The sequence below is a fragment of the Chroicocephalus ridibundus genome, chromosome 4 (genome assembly GCF_963924245.1).
Source record: "Chroicocephalus ridibundus chromosome 4, bChrRid1.1, whole genome shotgun sequence".
Taxonomy (NCBI): Eukaryota; Metazoa; Chordata; class Aves; order Charadriiformes; family Laridae; genus Chroicocephalus; species Chroicocephalus ridibundus.
The window spans coordinates 428,251-451,385 of NC_086287.1; the positions used below are offsets into that span (position 1 = coordinate 428,251).

Genomic DNA, 23,135 nt, shown 5'->3' on the forward strand with positions numbered 1-23,135 from the left:
CGTCTTCCCGCTGCGGGGGCCGCTCTCTGCGGGGGCCGAACGCGCTGCACGGGGGCGGGGGGACGGAGAAGCCGCTGGGGTGGTGGCCCTCTGACACGCGGGGACTGAGCAGGGACCCTTGGGGTGTGAGGAGGGGGCTGCCCCTGGGCTGAGCTCGGGGACGGCTCACGGCGTGGGGCAGGGAGCGGGAAAGGCTTTGAGACAGAAGGGACGCAGCGTCACGTAACGGGTGGATCTGGGAGCCTCCATCTTCCAGTGAGCTGGAGCCGTGCCTGGGATCCGGGGGGAATACCCATTTAGATCTGCGGTAATTTGCTATTTATTTCCCCCCGAGCTTGTGTTCTAACGCAGGACTTCCGTGCTGTCCTACGCTCACCGTGTTTGATGGGGAGCGAAAGCGTCTATGGGGGGGCCGTCACCTCCCTCTGCTGAAGGACGTGGCGTGGGGTGGATTTTGGCCGTTGGTTTCGACAGTTGCGGGATCTGCTCTTTGGCTCCCCTGCGGCACGAGGCAGCGGGAGCTTTGCCAGCCCAAAAAGGTCTGCAGGGAAACAGGTCGCTGGAGACCTGGCCGTGCCCAGAGGACGCGAGTCCTGCACCGTCTGCCCTGTCTCCGGGACTCCCACCAGGCAAACTCGGACACGGATCCCTCCAGAGACCCACATGGCAGCGAGGGCAGAGCAGGGCACGGTGACACCGGGGCGAAGGACCTGCTGGGGACAGGTGCCGTGCCCGAGGTGGAGCGGCCCCGGTGCGTGGTGGAGCTCAGTGCGGTGAAGGACGGGCGCTTCCGTGTGGAGCTGTGGGTGACCTGGCCCTCCTCGGGGACAGCCCGGTGAAACGCTGCTCCGTCCGTGCTGGGCTGCAGGAGATGCCAGGGGGTGGGAGACGTGGGGCTGGGTGCCGGCCATGGGGCTGGGAGATGTGGGGCTGGGTGCTAGCCATGGGGCTGGGAGATGTGGGGCCGGGTGCCGGCCATGGGGCTCACCGGCCCCTGGAAAAGCTGTGGCAGAGGGTTCCCAGGAGGGAAGCCGGGAAGAGCCTGCCAAAGCCGGTGTGTGGATCCCTTCCCTCCCACAGCAGGCGAGGGAAAGGGCTGGAGCCTGGTGGGGGACAAAGGGCGGTTGTCACACGTAGCTGCGGCTGCGGAGGTGCCTGCGCCGCTCTGGCCGGAGCGCGTCTCCACCGGGGCCATTGCCGCGTCGCTCAGCTGGATTTTAGGTGATAACTCGTCGGGGACTGGTTTTTCTTTCCCAGTTCCTCCTTCCCCGGGGCGCAGCACAGCCCCGGGATCTCTGCGCTCCCCGCCACGGGCAGTGACCTCCTCTGCGCAAACATCTGCACGTCAACTTTATTTTTTAAATTATTTTATTAGTTTTTTAAGGGGGGGGGGGCGGGGGGGGAAGTTATTTCCTTCCTTCTTTCTCCTCTGGGCAACTTCCGTCTTTCCCCGCACGGGAGCCCCGCGGCAGCCGCCTCCGCCTGCTCAGGCTCGGCCCCAGACCCAAGGCAAGAGCCCCCCCCCCCTTCCCACCGCCCCGGCTTGGGGGGGTTGAACTTTCCTGAAGGCGGGAGGAGGATTTTCCCCACAATTCCATCTCGGGCACCGCCTGGCGTGAGGGAGCCCAGCCGTCCGTCCCCGAGAGCTGCCGACTGCTGTCGGGAGGGATTTTGGGGGCCGCCAGCCTGGCCGGGGGGGGGGTCACTGCTCTCGTGCTGCCCCGGCTCCGCTTGGAGGGTCCCTCAGTGCCTTGTGTCACCGTGTCTGCGCTACCCGGGGGCTCCGCGGTGCCAGGCTCCAGCTTGTAAGGTGCTGTTTATATGCGTCTATATCTTTATTATATATTTACGTATAATATATAAACACATACGCATCTTTGGACACGTTTATAAATATCAATGGAATAAAAAGCCGGCATGGAGCAAGCCAGTGCCTGAGGCTGAGCTAGAGAGGCAGAACGGGGGAGCACGGGGGAGCGGGGAGATGGGGGGCCGCTGAGGCCACAGGAGAGTGTTCGGTAGTGTCACGGCACAGCCCCGGGAGGAAGAGGAGGAAAGAAGAGGAAGGTGGCTGCGCTGTATTGGGAGAAACTGGTGAGGTGTTGTCATGGAAAGGGCGGCAGAAGAGGAAGAGGGGGGGATTGGAGAAGCGACGAAGCCGATGCGGTGAGGTTTGGGGGGCTGGAGGAGCCTTGGCCGGGGCGCGGCTGGAGCCGAGAGGGAACAAGGGAAGGTGCCGAGGGGGAAATGAGCCCGGGCGGAGGAGACGCGCTGCCGGCACTGGGAGGAAGGCTGGGCTGGAGGAAAACCAGTGGTGATCTTCAGAGGGGAGAGTAACAGGACTGGAGACCCTGGGGGCGGGAGGAGGCTGGAGGCCAGCCCAGCTTTGCTGGTGGCCGGGGTGTTACGGGGAGGTTACAGAGGGAGAAGCGGTTTGCAGCCCCCGCTTTCAGTGGTGGCCGCGCTCAGGGTGCCCCGGCTCCCTCCCTTCCACCCTTGGCCTGACCCTGCTGCTGTTGCTCTGCAGCTTGGGCTGGTGGCGATGGCTGACGGCAAAGAGGACCCCGCCGTCTTCACCTCCTCTTCTCTGCCCTCGGACCCACGGCTGCTGGCCACGGTCACCAACGCTTACCTGGGCACCCGTGTGTACCGGGACGTCCTCCACGTCAATGGCGTCTACAATGGGGCGGTGGGAGACACGCACCGTGCCGACGTCCCCAGCCCCGTCAACGTCAGGATGAGGGTGCCGGGTGTGGGCAGCCTGGCCGAGACCTTCACCTTGAACACCCGGACGGGTAAAACGCAGAGCAGGGGCAGGATCTCCCCGTCCCCCTGCTCCTGTCGGATCTTCATCTCGGGCACCCGTCGCTCTTTCCCCCTAACTGCTGGTGACCCTCTTCTAGAAGTCAAAAGTCTCTTTACCCATGTTGCCTCTTCCACAAGGTCGCATCTTTCTTCTCCCTGTTCTCCATCCACCTGCGGGGTGTTGTTCTTCCGCAGTCGTGTTGGAGCAAGTGGAAAATTCCCCTTTCTTATGAGAATAAGAGCGATCTTCAGAGCGTATCTCAACCCCTGCTGAGCCAGGCTCGGCAAACACTGTTTAAACGCGAAGCCTGTTAAAACGTTTTATAGCACAAAGCATTCCTCAGGGGCTTGGCCAGATTCAGCGAGTTAACAGTGTTGCCCAGTCAAAAGCTGTGTTCAGATCCGGACCTGGGAAAGGCAGTCCCTTTGCCAGTAGGAACCAGTAGGAAGGGCAGGAGTTGGGGGCAGACCTGGGGGGTCAAAATGCTGATGGCTCTGGCTGTGCTTGCAGGAACCTTCAGCCACGTGCTTCAGTCAGCTGACTATACAGCCACCCATCACGTCTACGCTCACCATTCCCTTGTCCACTTGATGGTCTTCAGCATCACCATCCGCCGATTGGCTCCCACCACCCGACCCGTCACGGTCCAGCTCCACACTCCTTTTGTGCCAACGAGCCAGGACTTGGACCTGAACCAAGGGCCAGACTTCCAGGGAGCACAGTGAGTTTGGGTGATGGGGGACCTTGCCCTGAACATGTCCTTCATGGGCCGTTGCACGCTGCCCTGCTCAACGTTAGGAAATAAATTGCAAAAGTAAAGCTAGAGCTAGACTGAAACGGTGAGTAGCGTGGAGGGTTGTGCAAATCTGCTTCTTCCTGGCAGGTGTATTAAAAAAAACCCAAAATTATGTCTAGAAACACTTTTATTAGTTGCAAGTCCAGAACTATTACTTACACTGACATGTAAAAGACCAGTGAAGGCCGCAGGGACTAGGTGTGATTACAGAGAAGTGAGTCTGGGCGAGATGGTGAGTTTGGAGCAGATGACCTCTAGAAACGGCTTGCTGGGATTGGGGAGCAGTCGTGACGAATTCCAGGCTCCTGCGCTTTGGGGTGGGACGGCAGCTGCGCTGAAGCGTGGGGACAAGGGAGCTTCCGTCCCGGGGGGGGCACAGGAGCTGATGCTCAGCTTCTGGAGGAGGTGCCCTCTGCGTGGGTGGACGTGGATGGAGTCCCACCTGCTCCGCTCCCCCTTCCCCGCTTGTTCCCTGCCTCCTGCAGCTACGTCTACGGGCAGACGCTGGTTCCCGAGGTGGAGGGGGGACCCCGTCCCACCGTCCACATGCTCTGGACGCCGGTGCCGCAAGCCTTGACGCTGGGCGGGGAGGAGCGGGAGCGACGCTGGGAGTTCCTGACAGCCGTGGCCGAGAGCGAAGAGGAGGCGAAGGGGAGCTACAGCGAGGGGCTGGCCCTGGCGGCTGCCGGCTCCCTGCACTCCTCCCATGCCCGCGCGTGGGCCGCGCTGTGGCAAGGATGCTCCGTAGACCTGGATGGACCTCTGCCGTTGCGGCAGGCCCTCCGTGGGTGTCTCTACTACCTGCTGAGCGCCATCCCGCCCCGGGGCAGCCCAGGCTTCCTCTTCCACGGCATCAGCCCTGGCGGCTTGTCCAACGGCACTCGAGGCGAGGACTACTGGGGACACGTCTTCTGGGACCAGGTGGGTGGAGGCCGTGCTAGCTGTAGCCGGGGGGCTTTGCACAGCATGCAGAAGACTCCGCAGGAGGCTGCTGGGAGCCCCCTCCCCCAGATAGGGACACCTTGGCACCAGCTGCTCGATGGAGAGCATCCTCCTGCTCTGATGGCACCATCAGCCCAGACCCAGCCCGAGCCCTGGTGTCACTCTCCCGGGCCGTCCTCCAGCTCAAAAGCAAATGGCCGAAGTTGAAGCCGGCTGCCTGGGGCTGCTGCGTAGCCAGAGGGGGCGAGGGGCAGGAGAGACCCCACCGCAGGCAGCCCCTTCCCCAGCCGAGCTCTGGGGCTGCCAAGGGAGCTTCGGTGCCTGGCTTAGAGGCAGCCAGGCTCCTCCTGTCACCAGGCAGAAGGAGAGGACTCAAGGGATAAGGGGGAGTGGAGTCAGATCCCTCCTCGGAGAGGTAAGCGAAACCTCTCACGGCCCCCCTCACCATCCCAACTGCCCTTACGTAATAGGTATGGGGCTCTGGAAATTGAGGACCAGGCGATTGAGGATGGAGGAGCTGATCCATCCAGTGAAATGCCCAGTGCTCGTCACTCACCCCCACAACTCAGGACGTCCTCAACAAAGAGAGAAAGAAGGGCTATTGTAGTAGGTGACTCCCTTCTGAGAGGAACAGAGGGTCCTATCTGTAGACCGGACCCATCCCACAGGGAAGTCGGCTGCCTCCCTGGGGCCATACGGAGGAAACTCCCTTCCCTGGTCCAGTCATCAGATTACTATCCGCTACTGATATTTCAGGTAGGCAGTGACGAAGTAGGTACCAGAAGTCTGAGGGCAATGAAGAATGACTTTAGGGCCCTGGGACAGCTGGTTAAGGGATCGGGAGCACAAATAGTGTTCTCCTCTATCCCACCATTTGCAGGGGTAGACGAGGGGATAAATAGGAGGAGCCAGCAAATTAACTCCTGGCTCCGTGACTGGTGCGTCCGGCAGGACTTTGGCTTTTTTGAACATGGGCTGATCTACAGGAAACCAGGCATGCTGGCATCAGGCGGGGGAAGCCTAACCCGAAGGGGAAGAAAGAGACTTATAAATACTTAAAGGGTGGGTGTCAGGAGGATGGGGCCAGGCTCTTTTCAGTGGTGCCCGGGGACAGGATAAGAGGCAATGGGCACAAACTTGACCATAGGAAGTTCCACCTAAACATGAGGAGGAACTTCTTTACCCTGAGGGTGGCAGAGCACTGGAACAGGCTGCCCAGAGAGGTGGTGGAGTCTCCAACTCTGGAGACATTCAAAACCCACCTGGACGTGTTCCTGTGTAACCTGCTCTAGGTGACCCTGCTCTGGCAGGGGGTTGGACTAGATGATCTCCAGAGGTCCCTTCCAACCCTATGATTCTATGATTCTATGATTCTATGACTGGGACAAGAATTAGCAGGGCTTATCCATAAGGCTTTAAACTAGGCTTGATGGGGGATGGGGACGAAACCAGGATCACAAAAGTGGTGCCTGGGAGCAACATAGCAGTGCTCATGGGTAAAAGTGATAGCAAGGTCTTGCAGCCTGTCTCAGCGATGGTGGGGGATAGTGAATTGTGTGGCAGCATAGACACAAGGAGTAGTGATAATTTGGTAACTACAGTAGTGTCCGAGAATGATCAGGTGCAAATCAGGGCCTGTCCCCCCAAGAAAGTGGTAGGACAATTAACCCAACTGAAGTGCATCTACACTAATGCACGCAGCATGGGGAATAAGCAGGACGAGCTGGAGGCCATCGTGCAGCAGGGAAACTATGATGTGGTTGCCATCACGGAAATGTGGTGGGAAGACACACACAAGTGGAGTGCTGTAATTGATGGCTACCAGCTTTTCAGAAGAGATAGGCAAGGGAAGAGAGGTGGTGGGGTGGCCCTCTATGTTAGGGGCGGTTTTGAATGTCTAGAACTCAACAGTGTGAATGACAGTGTTGAGTGTGTATGGATAAAAATCAAGGGGAAGGCCAACAAGGCAGATATCATGATGGGAGTTTGTTATAGACCCCCTAATCAGGATGTAGAAACCGATGAAGTATTCTATAAGCGGCTGGCAGAGGTCTCGCGATCATCTGCCCTTGTTCTTGTGGGGGATTTCAACTTCCCGGATGTCCGCTGGGAATACTACACAGCAGAGAGGGAACAGTCCCGGAGGTTCCTGGAGTGTGTGGAAGACAACTTCCTAACACAGCTGGTGAAGGAACCTACTAGGGGAAGTGCCCTACTGGACCTACTGTTTGTTAACAGAGAAGGTCTTGTGGGGAATGTAAAGGTTGGAGGTCGTCTTGGGCAGAGTGACCATGAAATGACAGAGTTTTCAATTCTTGGTGAAGGGAGGCGGGGAGCCAGCAAAACTGCCACCTTGGATTTCCGAAGGGCAGACTTTAGCCTGTTTAGGAGCATGGTTGAGAGTGTCCCTTGGGAGGCAGTTTTGAAGAGCAAAGGTGCCCAGGAAAGCTGGTCATACTTCAAGCAGGTGCTCTTAGAAGCACAGGTGAAGGCCATCCCCATGTCCCGAAAAATGAGCCGACGGGGAAGAAGGCCAGCCTGGCTAAATAGAGAGCTTTGGCTGGACCTCAGGAAAAAAAGGAAGGCTTACATTCTCTGGAAAAGGGGCTTAGCAACTTATGAGGATTATCAAGATATAACAAAGGTATGCAGGGGGAAGATTAGAAGGGCCAAAGCTCAATCAGAACTCAGCTTGGCCACTGCAGTTAAAGATAACAAGAAGAGATTTTTCCAGTATATCAACAGAAAAAGGAAAACTAGGGAAAATATAGGTCCACTGATGAATGAGACGGGTGCCCTAGTGGTGGAAGACACAGAGAAGGCAGAGTTACTGAATGCCTTCTTTTCTTCGGTCTTCACTGATAAAGCCGTCCCTCACACATCCCACACCCTGGAGGCAAGGGGGAAGGTCTGGAGAGAGGAAGATTTTCCCTTAGTTGAGGAGGACCGGGTCAGAGACCACTTGGCCAGGCTGGACATTCATAAATCCATGGGCCCTGACGGGATGCACCCGCGAGTGCTGAGAGAGCTGGCAGATGTTATCGCTAGACCACTCTCCATCATCTTTGAAAAGTCATGGGGAACAGGAGAGGTGCCTGAGGACTGGAGGAAGGCTGACATCACTCCAATCTTCAAAAAAGGCAAGAAGGAGGACCCAGGGAACTACAGGCCGGTTAGTCTCACCTCTGTCCCTGGGAAGGTAATGGAGCGACTCATTCTGGATGTCGTCTCCAAACACATAGAGGAACAGGAAGTTATTGGAAGTGGTCAGCATGGATTTACCAAGGGCAAATCATGCCTGACCAATCTGATAGCTTTCTATGATGTTATAACGGGTTGGCTGGATGAGGGGAGAGCCGTAGATGTCATCTACCTTGACCTTAGCAAGGCTTTTGACACTGTCTCCCATAACATCCTCATTAGGAAGCTGAGGAAGTATGGGCTAGATGAGGTGACAGTGAGGTGGATCGAGAGCTGGCTGAGTGACAGAACCCAGAGGGTTGTGATCAGCGGCACAGAGTCCAGTTGGAGGCCTGTAACGAGTGGTGTCCCTCAGGGGTCAATACTTGGACCAATTTTGTTCAATATATTCATTAATGACCTAGATGAGGGGACAGAGTGTATCCTCAGCAAGTTTGCTGATGATACCAAGCTGGGAGGGGTGGCCGACACTCCAGAGGGCCGTGCTGCCATCCAGCGTGACCTGGACAGGCTGGAGAGCTGGGCAGAGAAGAACCAAATGAGGTTCAACAAAAGCAAGTGTAGGGTCCTGCACCTGGGAAGGAAGAATGCCAAACACCAGTATATGTTAGGGGCGGACACGCTGGGAAGCAGCTCTGAGGAGAAGGACCTGGGGGTCCTGGTAGACAGCAAATTATCCGTGAGCCAGCAGTGTGCCCTTGTCGCCAAGAAGGCCAATGGCATCCTGGGCTGCATAGGGAAGAGTGTGGCCAGTAGGTCGAGGGAGGTCATTCTTCCCCTCTACTCTGCACTGGTGAGGCCACAACTGGAGTACTGTGTCCAGTTTTGGGCTCCCCAGTTCAAGAGGGACAGGGAACTGCTGGAGCGAGTCCAGCGTAGGACAACCAAGATGATTATGGGACTGGAGCACCTCCCTTATGAGGAAAGGCTGAGAGAGCTGGGACTCTCTAGCCCGGAGAAGAGAAGGCTGAGGGGGGACCTGATTAATGTTGACAAGTATCTAAAGGGTGGATTTAAGGAGGACGGAGCCAGGCTCTTTTCAATGGTTCCCAGCGACAGGACAAGGGGCAATGGGCACAAGCTGGAACACAGGAAGTTCCGTTCAAATACACGGAAAAACTTCTTTACGGTGAGGGTGACAGAGCACTGGAACAGGCTGCCCAGGGAGGGTGTGGAGTCCCCTTCTCTGGAGACTTTCAAGACCCGCCTGGATGCAGCCCTGAGGGATGTGCTCTGGGCAATCCTGCTCTAGCAGGGGAGTGGGACTAGATGATCTCTAGAGGTCCCTTCCAACTCTGAAGATTCCGTGATTCCGTGATTCCGTGATTCTGGCTCTTTAAAACGAAGCAAGTTGAAACCTGTCCTTCTCCTCCCAGCTTCGGTGGCACCGGCGAGCCCTGTTGTGCCCGAACCGCTGGAAAACCAGAGGCGTTTTCTGTGGCGGGCACACGCAGCTCTCAGACGTGGGTTTGGTGTGTACTTGGCAGCCCGGCCGGGCTGGGTGGCTTTGCCCCAGCCAGAGGCTTATGTCTTCTCTCGGAGCAGCCGTGCCGAATGGCCGCACAGCCCCGTGACGGTCGCACGGCGTGAGCAGGAGCCGCTGCTGGGTGGTGACGAGGCTCCTGCGCCAAAGCTCCTCTGGTCTTCCAGCGGGCAAGGGCTTCTTGGTCCTGTGGGCCTTGTGCGCTTTCCTCCTGGTGACACGCGTGGTTCTGACCCTCCCCAGAGCCTCGGAGAACTCCTGCCTCCCTTCTCTTGCCTGATGGGAGGTCCTGCTGAGACCACCCTGGTGGGGTACCGGGTGGGTGATGAGCAGAGAGTAGCAGGCATGGGCAGAAACAGTCCCTCATGGGCTTACCCCCTTTAGCAAACCCACGGGACAGCACCTTCAATTAGGAGCAAAATCACAGTCAGAGGATTTGGGATGGGGGTGGATTTGAAAGGTGAAGGTTGGTGGGAGCATTTGGGTGCCCCGCCAGCCAGTCCCACCATCTTGCCTTGCTTGGATGTTCCCAGGACACCTGGATGTTCCCAAACATTCTGCTGTTTTACCCTGAAGCTGCCCGAGCCATCCTGGAGTACCGGATTCGCACGCTGGACGGAGCCTTATGCAACGCGCAGGAGCAAGGCTACAAGGTGGGGACAGCGATGGTGGGCTGAGGACAAGGCAGCCCAGCTGCTGTCACCCAAAGCCGGGCTTTGCTCTTCCTTGCTGGCTCTGGTTTCATCTGGGGGCTGTGAGCAGCGCATTGCCCGCGGGTGGTGGACAGGGGACAGAGAACATCTCAAGATGTTGTGCTCAGCTGCCTCATGGATATCTTCTCCTGGCAGGGTGCTAAGTTCCCATGGGAGAGTGCAGCCACTGGCCGGGAAGTCTGCCCGGAGGAGATCTATGGAGCCCAAGAAATCCACATCACTGGGGACGTTTTGATGGCCTTTGAGCAGTATTACTACACCACGCAGGTAAAGGGAGCGTGTGCCCCCTGGATGGCCCAGTGGCAAGGCCTGCAGGGCATCTGGTGACTGTCACTGTCCCTTCCCAGAGAGACTCTGCTGCTGTCTGCTCCCGTCAGAATTGCCCGTAGCACCCCAGGGTCCCTTCTTCAGCCCTGCCTCCTCTGTCCTTGCTCCTCCTGGGCGGCTCAGCAACCTGTTGGCTCAGTCCAGGCCAGTTTTCTGACCTTTCCTCCTGCTACATCCATCTCCTTAGAGCTCCTGTCCTCCCGCTGCGTTTGGGTCTGGTTGAGTCTCCCTCATGTCCCTGTTTCTCTCGGGCTTCGGCTCCCTCCAGGACCAGAAGCTGTTCCGGGAGGATGGAGGCTGGGAGCTGGTGGATGCCGTGGCTCAGTACTGGTGCAGCAGGATGGTGTGGAGCGAGGAGGAGCAATGCTACCACATCAGAGGTACTTCAGCAACCGCCCGACCTGTTTGTAGGGAAGAGGTTTCCGAGCAGAGGCTTGGAGCCCCTGTGGCTAGACCTGGACAGGAGTGCGTGGGATCTTCAGGCTCCTGTCCTCTGGAATGTCTCACAGATAATGTTTGTGTCCACGCGAACACGAGACAAGATGCTCAGCTCTCTTCCAGTGCCACAGTACCGCCTGTTTTTTCTCACAGCCCTTTGCCGCTCATAGGACGCCTCTAAATGTCTCCTTCCACAGTGGTACGAGCTGATGCCACACGCATGGATGCCTTCAGATCTGCTGTTGTGGCTGGTGGCACTTAGAAAAAAGTCCTTCCTCTCCAAAGCCCTTGCACTCTGTTTTCTCTAAGAGACCTGAGTTTAAATCCCCCGGGAGCCTGCCGGAGTTCAATCCCTTGAAGGACATCTGGTGCCGTTGGTGCCGTGTTCCTCTTGGGAAATGGCCATCCCTCCTCCTGGGGACAATCTGCACGAAAGCAGCAGAGGAAGGAGCTGAGCTTGTAGCTGGGGGAAGATTTAATGACTTGATTGACTTGATTGGGTGACTTGAAAGAATTAATGACTCGAAGGTCGCCTTGCCTGTGAAGGGAGATGCCCTCAGGTTGAGGTATCTGCTGCCCATCAGCCAAAGCTGCAGACAGGCTGTTTCTCCTTCACAACAAGCACCGCTTCTGTTCTCCTATTGAGCGTTGCACCGAGGTCGCTGCCAGAAGCAGAGGCAGCTCCTCGCCGCGTGGGCTGCAGCAGGAGGGGTTCCCTTCCCCGAGGTTGGGGACCCCTTGGCTGGGCTGCGGTGTGAAGTGTCCCCTTTCCTCTTCCTCCAGGTGTCATGCCCCCCGACGAGCATCACTGCCGGGTTGATAACTCTGCCTACACCAACGCCGTGGCCCAGCGGAGGTAACGCCTGTGCCTCGCTGAAGCACTGGCCCCATCTCTCCTCGGCTCTGCCTGGCAGGGGTAGGAGGCAGCAGGGCTCCCCGCGTGGGACACAGCTTTCCTCTCTCCACATACCTCTCTCCGAGCTGGTCTCCTTTGCCGGCCTTTACAGTCAGCGGAAAGAAGTAGGTGGTCCCGTGGTGGCTCATCTGACCTGCTTCAGGTCCACATGAGACCGGCAGGGATTTCACTTCACAGGAAGGTTCCTCTCCCTGCCTTTTGGGAGATGTCTGTACAATTAGCCAGCTGGAGACATCTAAGGCTAGAGGAACAGACTCCCAGCTCCAGCAAGCTGTTACCCCAAGCTGAAACTTTGACCCGTGTTCTTTCAGAATAGCTGTTTCTTTGCAGTTATGGCTCAATTAGCTCTTTCTGTTCCCTTTCTTCTCTTCCCCTCTCTGAGGGGGTCACAGGCACCTTATGCCTGACATGAAGAATTGTTCCTCGCCTCTTTTCAGCTTAAATTTTGCAGCTGACGTTGCTCGGGACTTGTTGATCCCTGTGCCAGAGGAGTGGGCGGACTGTGCCAAGAAACTCAAAGTGCCCTTTGATGTGGAGAAGAAATACCATCCCGAGTACGACGGTTACAGCCCAGGTGAGCGGAGAGGCAGCAGCAGACCTTTCAGTTGGCCGCTGCTCTTTCTTTGTAAGCCTGCGAGAAGTGGGGACTCCGACTGGTTCAAAGACGGGAACAGCGGCTGAGCGGTTGGCTGAAGTAACGATCTCCAGTGTGTCTCTCCAAGTGCGTGTGTGGGTTGCTGGTGTGGAGAGCCTGGCTTGCAGATGGTTTTTCTGCTCTTTGCAGATCGTTTCTCATTAGTGGGCTCATAAAACTAAGAACTTTGGGAACAGAGAGAGTGGGAAGAGACTTTTAGTACCGGGCTGCAGATGAGAAGTCAGCAATGGGTTCATAGCGAAGAGTTAGGTCTATCTTTCCAAGGTCAAGTGCCATGCGTTGTCCTTCCAGGAACCCCTGGTCCTCTGGAAGTGAAGGGGCTGGTCCCAGCGGAGATGCACGCTCAGTGTAGTGTCCCCTTTCTCACCGTTAGGGATCATGGGAGCTATTCCTTTGCACCTGAAGTTCAGGTGACGCCGTTCGGGTACCATCATGTCAGGGCTGCGCCTGTGTCCTACCTCAACAAACCACGAGCTGCTGCTCTGGTCTGCCTTTAGCAAGGCAGCAATGAGTTGTCAGGTTCGTGCCCCGCATGGGTAAATAGACACCCAGTCCGCCAGTTGTTCCCAGCTGGCAAACGTGGTCGGACTGACTCCCTTCCCCAGGAGAGCCCGTGAAACAGGCTGACGTCGTCTTGCTGGGATTCCCGCTGATGCACCCCATGAGCCCTGAGGTCCGGAGAAATGACCTGGAGATGTATGAACCCGCCACTGAGCCGGGTGGGCCAGCCATGACCTGGGTAAGGAGAGGGGCAAAGCCTAAGGGGGGGCCACCCATGAGGTGGTTGTCTCCATCCGAGTTACTCGCTGCCAGCCCCTCAACGGGCACGATTTGTCAGACCTGCTGTGGGGAACGTGGGCAGATAGCGCAGAGCTAGAGGTGCGCACTGAAGATGTCTGTGCTGGGTCAGAAGGACGCCAGCTGTGGTGTCAGTGAAGGTTTTGCCATCTTGTCACCCCCGGGGAGATGGCAGCTGGTGGAAGGACGGTTTTCTCTCCCACAGAGCATGTTTGCAGTGGGCTGGCTGGAGCTAAAGGAGGTGCAGAGAGCCCAGAGCCAACTGAACAAGTGTTTCAGCAACATCACGGAGCCCTTCAAGGTCAGCTGCATGGCGTGGCTGCTTCCCTCTGACCAACACCTCTTGTTCCTACCCTGCCCGTTCCCAAGTAGGTCCCATCACACTGGCAGCCGTCCCTTGGACTGGAGCCCATGCTGACTGTACTTGCGGTCACTGGGTTATGGGGCTATTGTTATACTGAGCTAGGCAGCCGCACGCTCGCTCTCTTCTCTGCGTGCTTCCGAAGGGCAATAAGGAGGCGTCTGCTTCCTACCAGGCAACACAAAGCCACAAGTCAGTGTCACACTCACCCCGGGCTTCCTTCTGCCTGCGGGGGTGGGAAAGGGAATGGCGGCGGAGGTACTTAGAGCCCCACCAGAGCCCATCCACTGCCTCATGCCGGGATGGGCAGCAGGGCACGGTCATTGCAACACCCCAGATATGTGACAGTGACAATGACAAACGTATTCAACCCCACGTAACTGTATGAAGAGCCCCAGTGCCACTGTTGAGTCATTTCTCTCTCTTGCTGGAGCAGATTTGGGTGGAGAACTCAGACGGGTCAGGAGCTGTGAACTTCTTGACGGGGATGGGCGGATTCTTGCAAGCCGTCCTCTTTGGCTACACAGGGTTCAGGTGAGACCTATGTTATGTCTCATTTAATCTCTAAGCGACCACGTATCACTTGAAACCTTACTGTTTAGCTGAGGCAACTCATGGAAAAGAAAGGAACATGCAGCATCCAGAACATCCTCCAAAGCTCCCAGCAGGTAATGAACAAGCAGGAACATCAATGATCCCAGATGAACTGTGGATGCTGGGGACAGTTAGTCACGGGTGGAAAACAGGCTGGAGTTTTCTGAAGTGGTAAGCTTTGGTCCGTTTTTCCTCCAGCTAAGTCAGGGTTGAAAGCCATTGGCTCCAAAAGGAGGCAAAGCTGGGCCAACGCTGGGCTCTTCAGACACCACTCGACACCCTCGGTGAAGGGGGACATCTCCGTATGAGCTCCGGATCGTGGGTATCATTTTGATGTCCGTGTATCGAACACATCCAGACCTGCCCACGCCACGGGTGGCTGTAACGTTGGTTTCTTCTCTAAGTGTGGATGAGGCTTGAAGGCTGTGACCCACCGATTACATTGGCCTTTTGGTTCACTAATTGAAGAGAGAGCCCATACAATCCCCCTGCAGGCAAATACAAGACGGCTGCTTATTACACGTTATACACTGTGGCCTTTCCAAGGGGACCTTTGTAGCTGAAGACCCCAGTCCTCTACCGCCAGACTGAGCTGCCGTAGCCCTGTTCCCACTTTAAAGACTGGAAACAGATTTGGAACAGGTAAGAGACTCTCTCCAGGTCACTTTGAGAGTTAGCTGCACGTTTGGGAAGCTAAATGTCATTCCCTTGGGAAGATAAATGTCGTTCCCTAAGTTTGTCCTCTATAACATCCCGTCTCCTTTGGACGTGGCATGGAAGGAGGTCCTGCAGCCCCTCTGAAGCCATCTGCCATCTGCACAGACGTGGCTCTGCGTGCCTCTGGGGGCAGTGCTCAGCTGGCGTCGCCGCACATTCAAATATCTCAGAAAAAAACATTAAGCTGCTCATATAATTTCAAAGCTGTGTCTTGTATCCAAAGCAGCCTGGTGGTTTCAGCCCTGAAGCAGCAGACTCCTGAGCGTATTCTTAATTTAATTGAGGACGGATCAAACTGTCGAGTCTTTTGGTTCTCAGCGACCTCTTCTAGCACTAACTATGTGTTTTTACTCTGTGTGTGTGGCCAGAAACTGCTGAGAAACCCACCAGTTTCTTGGTGGAGCTGGGTGTGAGCTGCCGTGTTCCCAGCTGAAAACCCTAATCTCAGGTTTTGAGAAGCTCGAAGGTCTTTAGATGCTCTGTGTGTGTCAGGTTGGGCCCCTCTCGGCACAGGCTCAAGCCACGGGCTCTGGGGCTCCAGCCAGATTTCCTCAGATGTTGAGGTGACACTTACGTAGCCCTCAAGGCCACGCTCTTGCCTTGCCCGTTGTGAGCCACAGGCCCCAGCCGGCGCGTCGGCCTGTCGCTGGGGCTCTCCAGTCTCCTGAGCCCTCTCCAGTCCGTTGAGCCCTCTCAACAGGCTGGAGGTGATGGTCAAGAGTTCTCGCGTGTCAAGGTTTGAGTAGGAGATAACAGTGACCCTTATCTTTTTTCATCCAAAGCCAAAACACACAAATGGGCTCTGTTTGACTTCGGGTAAGGGCCTGGGGAAAGGATTCGAGCTGTTTGCTTGACTGTTATCTTTTGGTGAAGGAGCACATCTAGCAGTGCTGAGTTTAAAGCCCTTCAGACTGGGGGCAGTGGGAGCTGGTGTGGGTTTCTGAAGGCCACCTCGCTGCCCTGCTCCCGCCACAGCTGGGAGGGAAAGTGAGAACCGAGCTGTGTGGACACATCTTGGTTGAGATGGCAGGTTGCAGAGGAGCGGGGCAGTGCTGGTGGTCAGGCGTGTCTCGCCACTTAGTTGAGCACCACTTCCAGGAGCATCTCCAGCAGGCGCGAGGTGAGCTCCCACCGGCGTCGTGTAGCTTTGAGGGCGATGGCAGGTGAGAACAGACGCTTGCTGCCAGGTGTTGTGGCTGACGCTTGAACTTGCATCCTAAAAACCCCAGCTACAGCCATCTCCTGAGCCCCTCACGTGGCTGGAGTTTAGTTCCGGTACATGGGAGCCCGTGCCCATCGTGTGAGCAGATTTCAATGGCAATTCCTGCCGGGGTCCATGGCCACCTCCGCTCCTTCCTGGGCCCCTTCCCCTCCCCGTCTCAGAGCAGGGCATCCCCCGAGTTTTGCCAGCACAGACCCCAGCTGAGGAACTGGCAGGGGGACAGGAACGCCTCGGGGTGCTGGGCTGTGAAACCACGGCCCAAGTAGCTCTTCAGCAGGTGCTTCACCAGTGTGTTCGGGAATAGCCCCGAGATCCTTGGGACACGCCGGGGACTCTTTCTGCCCACGGATGCACAGAGTAAGGGGGGGTTGACCCCCACGAAGCGGCTTTGCTTTGGGGCCACCCTTTGCTCCCACCACCGACCTGCTCCTGCCTCTCCAGGATCATGAAGACCAGCCTTCGCTTCGACCCTGCCCTTCCCGACGACATCGACAGGCTGAAAGTCACCGGCGTCTCCTACTTGGGCACCAAACTGACGTTCACCATCACCAGAGAAGAGATGAGGATCACAGTGACCGAGTCTCCGGGGCACCCTGTGGCATCTCCCCTGGAAGCTGTGCTGGAGGCGTCGGGGCAGCGGCTTGCCCTGCCTGGAGGTACGGCGTCACCGCCTGGGCACGCTTCCTGAAATAGAGACAATCTGGGGAGAAGCCGTTCCCATACCTCACGCAGGTTGGTTCTCGTTGTAGGGCAGAGCGTCTCCTTCCCCACGGCAGCCGGCTGGATTCACAGGTCACCCACCGAGACACCTTAGACCTTGGCTGGTCTGGGCTTTCCTCACCAAAGCAGCAGAAACAAGGTGAAGAGCAAATGTCGGCGGAGGGGGAAGGTAAAGGTGGGGGTCCGAGGCTGTGCATAAACCCTCTGCCCCCACCGCGCTGTGTGCGCTGTCCTTCTTTGCGGCCCCGGGGAGGGGTGGTGGGCTCCGAGCGCTCCCCATGGCTGCAGCTCCCCAGGTGATGCTGAGCACCCCTGTCTGTGCTGGAGGGTCACGGAGCCCCCGCGCTCCCCCTCAACGTCTCTCGCTTAGCAGAGGAGACGAAATCAAGCCTGAAAGCGACTGTTTTAAATGAGTTTTCTGGACACCCACGGCTTGTTTATGCTCTAAACATCTGCATGTCTCAGGATGCCCCAGCTGATAAATCTGTCCTCGGTCCAGCCCGAGCTGCGCTGACTCCCAGCTCCCCCAGCACGTCCTGGCTCGGCCCCCGCCGTCTCCCGGGGGCTGGAAGGGCTGCGGGGGCTCGGACACGGCTCTTCCCCACCTCGCTCCTGCCCGGAGCATCCCTCGGCCACGGGGCACAGCGGCTGCCGGGGCTTCCCTACGCCGCTCAACCGGGACCCCCGAATCCTGCGGAGCCCCGCAACGAGAGACCCTGCCAAGGCAGCGTGGACGGGAAGGAAGGCTGGAGCCCAGCGTTATTTTGGCAGAAATATTAGTCACGAAGTGCACAGCCAAAAGCGTTTCAGCCCCACTTGCGCAGCGCACGGCTCCTTTTCTTTCGAGTTACTCGGCCTCAAACATCCCTATGGTGTTTTTAACCCCTTATCCGCGTCATCAACCCTCTTTTCAAGCAGATTTGCAGTTAAAGCCTCGTAACTTGACATTCGAAGGGTGATAGGAAGCCGGGGCAGCAGTTACCGTTGCCGTTATGTCAGGGGATGAGGAGTGCGGTGTGTTTCTGGGCAGAGCTCTCCTCCAGCCGAGTAGCCTCAGGGCGAGCAGAGACATGCCGTGTGTTGGCTCGAGGCATTTCCAGTGTCCCCGAAAGCCCCGAGGGAGGGAAGGGGAAGGGGAAGGGGAAGGGGAAGGGGAAGGGGAAGGGGAAGGGGAAGGGGAAGGGGAAGGGCCGTGCGTGCGAAGCAGGGCACGGTACCCCCCGGCACCCGGCCCTGCGCCTCGCAGCACCCTCCCCTCCGGCACCCCCTTCCCGGGGCTGGGTTTGGTGCCCTGGTTCCCAGCCCCCCGGCCGCCGCTGGAGCAGACGAGGGTGAAAGCGAGGGGATGGCGTGGGCGCTCCCTGCCCCTCTCCGAGCACACCCCAGGAATCTCGGCCGAATCCCGCGGAGTTTATAAAAAGCCCTGCGGCCGCTGCCCGCCCCAGGCGGCATGTGGGAACGCTTAGGGCGGGAGGAAAGTGACTCCCCCACCTTGTAATTATGCTGGCTGTCCCTCGGGCCTCCTCCAAAGTCACCCAACCCCTAATTAGCAGCCGTTCTCGGCAGCGGGGCAGGACGAATGGCAGCAGGGCTGGGCGGACGGACGCCTCCGTCCCCTCGCCCCCCATAACAGCCCCGTGGGCTGCACCTGGATTGGGGTTTGGGGGGGGCTGGGGATAAAGCCGGGTCTCAGGTGGCTCTAGAAGGGATGTCAGCGTGTGTCGTCGTCCGTTCCCCCCCAAAAGGGCTGGGTTTTGTCCAGTTGCCAGAATGAGCCGGATCAGGCCCGGGGAGGGCGATGGGGGGGTAGCACAGAGCAGTGGGGTTGCATCCTGCGCTTCTCCCCTCTGTCCTCACCCAGGGACCCGCTGGGGGGCTTCTGCTTTCCTGCAAGGAGTCTCAGCTCCCCTCGGAGGGATGACATCTCGTCTGCTCGAGTGTGGCCCCACGGGGCCAAGAAACTTCTCCGCTTCTTTCCCCTCCTCAGCAGCCGGTGAGAACCCGACGCGCTGCGGCTGTTTTAGGCTGGGTGGCTCTAAGGGTCGTGGAGATTGTTCCTTCTGGCCCCGAAGGGCGTGATCAGAGTGAAAAGCCATATTTATATGGTCCCTTTATCCCCCCCCCACCCTACACACACGCACGCAGAAGACTGGCAATGTGTGATATGGTTTAATGGTTTAAATAGCGACCACGGAGGCCGGAGGGATGCTGTGCTCCACACAGGATAAATGGAAGTAAAAAAAAAACCAAACCAAGTTAAACAAAAATAACTGAGCTGCCCCCAGAAGTGTGGCCGGGAACCGGGGTCGGGCACCGCGGGGCTGGGGGTGCTGGATCAGGCGGGGGGGGCGAGGGGAGATGCAGCCTGTGGGGCTGCCGCCGCCCAGACCCGTGGGCACGAAAGCTTGCGGACACAGCCCCGGGTGGCAGAGACGGGTGGTGGCTGGGTTATACTGGACCAGTGGTCTGTTTGGGTGGGCCACCAGCGGTGCGAAGGAGTTTCTACAAGCCCTTCGCCCACCGGTCAGTTGTCCTCCTCGTCGCTCGGGCTGAACTGGTAGGTGAAGAAGCCGACGGACTCCTGGGCCAGCTTGGAGAGGTGGATGACGCCCGTGATGACCAGGGCGGCCAGCAGCAGCGGCAGCACCACGCTCCCCGCCGTGGCCAGCACGTTGTAGCACCTGGCCTTGGAGCTGAAGCGCCGAGCGGCTTCCACGTCCCCAGACGCTTTCCGGTCCCGTGCCTGCAACAGCCGAGAGACGGGGCAGCAGCGCCCGGGCTGCCCCCAGCCCCCTCCCCGTGCCCCCTCCCAGCCTGGCTACGGGGCTTCGGCTCCCCCCCACCAGCCCCCAGTTTAGTCCCCTGGGGGACCCCCACCAGCCAAGAGGGTGGCTCTCCATCCATCCCTGGCCGCCCGCGCTGCTGCTCCCCTCGGCCCCCCTTTCTTTGCCGCTGGGATTTTCTCTTTCGGAGCCTCGCTGGCTCCAGCCCTGGCTTTCCCCCGTCTCTCCACCCTGGTCCCGTCCAGCTGGAGCTGCTCCTGCCACAGGGCAGGCGGAGGGGCCGGGGGCACCGTGGCCCCCCAGCACCTTCCAGGAAGAAGCAGTTGGTCCTCCAGTGGAGGCAGGGGGCTGTGGCTATCTTCGGGGGGGGAGGTCTCACAGCCGCATTAATAGGTGGCAGGAAAAGTGTGGGGGCTTTACCAAGGGATGGCATCGCCTGCAAGCAGCCTCTTGAGGGTGTTGGGCTCTCACCCCCCCGGCCCAGCCCTCCCGAGGAGTTGTTTCAGATGCCCTGCGCCTCCTGGGGGAGTCCAGCCCTTGGAGGGCTCCCAGGTGACCCCAAACGTTGAGTCTCCCACCCCCGCTCGGCGCCCATACCTTGACGGAGAAGGCGAGCGCCACGAAGCCGAGACAGCAGAAGTTCATGTAGATGGTGTTGAAGATGGACCAGACGAGGTGGTCGCGGGGCGGCGTGGGGACGAGGCCGGTGGGAGATGGGTCGCGCTTGTGGGATGGCACGGGCAGGTAGTCCTCCCGCGGGTAGGAGGTGTCCATGGCCACGGAGAGGGGCACCCCGCGGCTCTCCTGCTCCACCAGCCTGGCTGGGGCCGCCGGGCAGGGCAGCCCCTTTATATCGTCCCTGTCTATGGCGTGGCCTCCTCTCCTCTATATATAAACCCTAGAAATTACAGCCCTCCCGGGCTGTGGTTGTCAGAAAGGCTTGGCTGGCAGCTAGGAGAAACAAACTTGGCTTCGCAAGTCTACGGGCTTTTTATATCCAGCCTTCCTCCCGCGATGAGGAGCGCAGACGGCTCCAGCGTGACCCAGGAGAGGCTGAGCGCTCGGGGAGGACCGTGGGAATAGAGCCATGGGACGACCTTAACACCAAGTGGCCCTCACCCCGAGGGGCCGATACGAGACAGACCCTCGGTGCCGGGATCTCTCCCTGCGCTGGCTCGCACCGACACCTTCAGCCCCGTCCCTCCAGGTGGTCTTGTCTGGGAAGACCCCTTGTTCGCAGCGCGTTTGGGCCACCGGATGGATGCATTAAATGGGAACTTAATACCAAAACGTGGAAAAGCTACTTCTCTGGGGTTCCCTGGAACTGGGAGGAGATGGGGCTGTGTGGTGGGATGGGGTGTGCAAGGACAGAAAAACACAGAGATTTATTCTTTTTTCTTTCCTTTTTCTGCCACGCCTAAGCTTTTAGGAAGAAACTTATCTGGGATCTGGGCTCTGCACTGTGGTGGGGATGGAGGCAGAGAGCCATGGAGCCAGCAGCAGGAAGAGGAGGAGGAGGATGAAGAGAAGGAGGAGAAGAGGAGGAGGAGGAGGAGGAGGAGGAGAAGGCTGCCCCGAAGATGCGCAAGGACCTTCTTCTCCTTCCCCACCGTGAATAAGGGGACAGACGAGAGGGGTTTGGCAGGACGAGCTTTATTTGTGGCAACAGTGACCCATATGTGTGCCACGGCGCCCAGGAAGCCCAGCAGCTCCCTGCCGAGGCACACAAGCAGAGAAAAGAGGGGGGGCTGTCCCCCGCGTCCCAGTCTGGCCCACCCATCCCCTTCCAGACGGTGGCTGTGCCGGGACACCCAGGGGTGCGGGCAGCGAGGGGACAGGGCATCACTCCCTTTCCCCCTGCACTGCGTGCCCAAAGCGGGGACATTTTGGGAAGAGGAGGAGGAGGGGGGAGGTGAATCCCCCCCCCGCCCCGGGTGGCAGCAAGCAGGCCGGTGGCTGTGCGGTGGTCAGGTCCTGCTGCTCATCACGGTGGTGATGATGGCGGTGATGACGAGGGCCACAGCAAGGACCATTATCACGGAGCAGACGATGTTGAGCATCTTGGCGCGGGTGCCGTACCGCTGGGCACCCTCCAGGTCCCCCAGCACCTTGCAGTCGCGGGCCTGGGGGGGCAAGTGGGGGGCTCAGCGGGGGGCGACCCGGCCCGGGGGTGGCCGCAAAGCGGTGCTGGGACCTCAGGGACACGTCGCCCTGGGGCAGGGGGTGAAGCCTCCGGGCGCTGCCCACTCCCCCCACCCGCAGGGCCTGCTCTCGGGGGGGGCAGGCTGGGGGGGACGCCTGGATCGGGGGGTGCCAGGTGCCAGGGGAGGGGTGTCTGGGATGGGAGACCGGGTCTGGGGGTCCGGGGATGGGAGAGCGGTCTGTGGGGGATAGGGTGGGTGGGGGGGCATCGGGGGGACCCGGGGCGGTGGCAGAGAGGGCTGGGGGGGGGGGGGGACACACAGGATCGGGGGGGTCCCGAGGTGAGGGAAAGGTCCGGGTCGGGCTGGGTCGGGGGGTCCCTGGCCGGGGTCGGGCTGGGTTGGGGCGGGGGGGTGGGTATCGGGGGGGGGTTCTCAGCACGGGGGTGCCGTCGGAGGGCACTGGGTCGGGGCGTCCCCGGGGGGGGATCCCGGCTCGGGTTGGCTCTGAGGACGGGTCTGGGGGTCGGCGGGAGCTGGCTGGGGGGGACGGGCCGGTTCGGGGGGTCCCAGGAGGAGCTGCTGGGGGGGACAGGCCGGCCCCGGGGGTCCCGGCAGGAGCTGGCTGGGGGGTGACGGGCCGGTTCGGGGGGTCCCGGGCCGTCTCGGCCGGTTGGAGGGGACCGAGCCGGGCTGGAGCGGGGGTGGCGGGTGAGGGGGCGTCCCTGGTCCGCCGCCCCTCTCACCTTGATGGAGAAGACGAGCGCGGGGAAGCAGAGGCAGCCCAGGTAGGCGAGCGCGTAGCCCAGCAGGACGTTGAAGAGGGACCAGAGCACGTAGTCCCGCGGCTGCCCGTCGGGGCCGGCGTCGGGGGTCGGCCCCCGCCCGGGGGGCTGCAGCGGGATGGACACCTCCGTCTGCCGGGGCTTCATGGCCGGGCCGAGCCGGGAGCCGAGGGGAGGGAGGAGGCACCGGGGAAAGGAAACCCGGCCCGCCCGGGGAGGGGGACCGGCCCCGCACCGCCCCCAGCGCCGGCTCGGGGCCACCAGCGCGGGCGGAGCGGCCCGACAGACCCCCCCCGCCCCGGGGACCGACCTGGGGCTCGGCCCCCTCCCCGGTGGGTGGCACTGCCACCCGGGGCACGGGCACGCGTGTCCCTGTGCCCCCCACCCAGTGTACGCTGGCGGGTGTGGGGCGCTCTGGGGACTCCGAGGGGACTCGTGGGGCTCAAAAGCCAAATTCCCCCTTCGGGGGGGCCGCTCCCTTGGCAGCGAGGGGTGGGGAGGTGACACCGGGGCAGGGGCGCGGGGACGGTGCGGGGGCTTGGCAGACGGTTTCACGGAGCTGAAACGAGGGGCAGGGGGGTGCAAGGCAAGGTGGGATCCCCCCCCAGCCCCACTACGGACCCCAGGTTCCTCGGCCGGCGCTGGGAGCCTGGCGAGGGATGGCCCATGGTGGCCATCTCTGCCGGGGAGGGTGGATGATGCGGGCAGGAGGAAGCACAGAAATTGGCCCCGGAGCG

The 23,135-nt window shown here is 59.6% G+C and overlaps 3 protein-coding genes across 13 annotated transcripts; 1 reads left to right on the plus strand and 2 right to left on the minus strand.

The window, feature by feature from the left end:
* Positions 1-635: 635 nt before the first annotated feature.
* Positions 636-20,934, plus strand: PGGHG (protein-glucosylgalactosylhydroxylysine glucosidase). Of its 11 annotated transcripts, none has more exons than XR_010070726.1 (15): positions 2,415-2,795; positions 3,317-3,527; positions 4,088-4,523; positions 9,762-9,881; positions 10,077-10,208; positions 10,537-10,648; positions 11,490-11,562; positions 12,060-12,196; positions 12,883-13,016; positions 13,281-13,376; positions 13,873-13,970; positions 16,411-16,625; positions 16,719-16,858; positions 18,551-18,682; positions 19,251-20,934. XR_010070726.1 is itself a non-coding variant. In XM_063332239.1 (14 exons), the coding sequence occupies exons 2-14, from the start codon at positions 2,543-2,545 to the stop codon at positions 16,781-16,783; spliced, it is 2,082 nt and encodes a 693-aa protein (XP_063188309.1). In that variant the 5' UTR covers positions 636-751; positions 2,528-2,542; the 3' UTR covers positions 16,784-17,791. The 11 variants fall into 11 exon arrangements, 6 of the variants coding, with proteins under 6 accessions (XP_063188309.1, XP_063188308.1, XP_063188312.1 ...); XR_010070724.1 differs by lacking the exon at positions 19,251-20,934 and adding an exon at positions 18,875-18,921; XM_063332239.1 differs by lacking the exons at positions 18,551-18,682; positions 19,251-20,934 and adding an exon at positions 636-751 and having other exon boundaries at positions 2,528-2,795; positions 16,719-17,791.
* Positions 19,214-20,252, minus strand: LOC134514165 (interferon-induced transmembrane protein 5-like). The gene is made up of 2 exons (XM_063331571.1): positions 20,070-20,252; positions 19,214-19,432 (listed from the first exon to the last, which is right to left on the minus strand). The coding sequence occupies exons 1-2, from the start codon at positions 20,244-20,246 to the stop codon at positions 19,214-19,216; spliced, it is 396 nt and encodes a 131-aa protein (XP_063187641.1). The 5' UTR covers positions 20,247-20,252.
* Positions 20,935-21,172: 238 nt separating the features above from the next.
* LOC134514420 (dispanin subfamily A member 2b-like) lies at positions 21,173-22,600 on the minus strand. The gene is made up of 2 exons (XM_063332247.1): positions 22,360-22,600; positions 21,173-21,595 (listed from the first exon to the last, which is right to left on the minus strand). The coding sequence occupies exons 1-2, from the start codon at positions 22,543-22,545 to the stop codon at positions 21,440-21,442; spliced, it is 342 nt and encodes a 113-aa protein (XP_063188317.1). The 5' UTR covers positions 22,546-22,600; the 3' UTR covers positions 21,173-21,439.
* Positions 22,601-23,135: the final 535 nt, after the last annotated feature.

What these genes read in the sequence shown, in the direction of transcription:
- LOC134514420 (XM_063332247.1), bottom strand. Translation starts at nt 22,545, where the DNA reads ATGAAGCCCCGGCAGACGGAGGTGTCCATCCCGCTGCAGCCCCCCGGG. An exon ending in CGCTCGTCTTCTCCATCAAG is followed by an intron (nt 21,596 to 22,359) that starts GTGAGAGGGGCG and finishes TTGCCCCCCCAG; the next exon opens with GCCCGCGACTGCAAGGTGCT.
- LOC134514165 (XM_063331571.1), bottom strand. Translation starts at nt 20,246, where the DNA reads ATGGACACCTCCTACCCGCGGGAGGACTACCTGCCCGTGCCATCCCAC. An exon ending in CGCTCGCCTTCTCCGTCAAG is followed by an intron (nt 19,433 to 20,069) that starts GTATGGGCGCCG and finishes CGGCTGTTGCAG; the next exon opens with GCACGGGACCGGAAAGCGTC.
- PGGHG (XM_063332239.1), top strand. Translation starts at nt 2,543, where the DNA reads ATGGCTGACGGCAAAGAGGACCCCGCCGTCTTCACCTCCTCTTCTCTG. An exon ending in GACACGTCTTCTGGGACCAG is followed by an intron (nt 4,524 to 9,761) that starts GTGGGTGGAGGC and finishes GGATGTTCCCAG; the next exon opens with GACACCTGGATGTTCCCAAA. An exon ending in GTGGGCCAGCCATGACCTGG is followed by an intron (nt 13,017 to 13,280) that starts GTAAGGAGAGGG and finishes TCTCTCCCACAG; the next exon opens with AGCATGTTTGCAGTGGGCTG.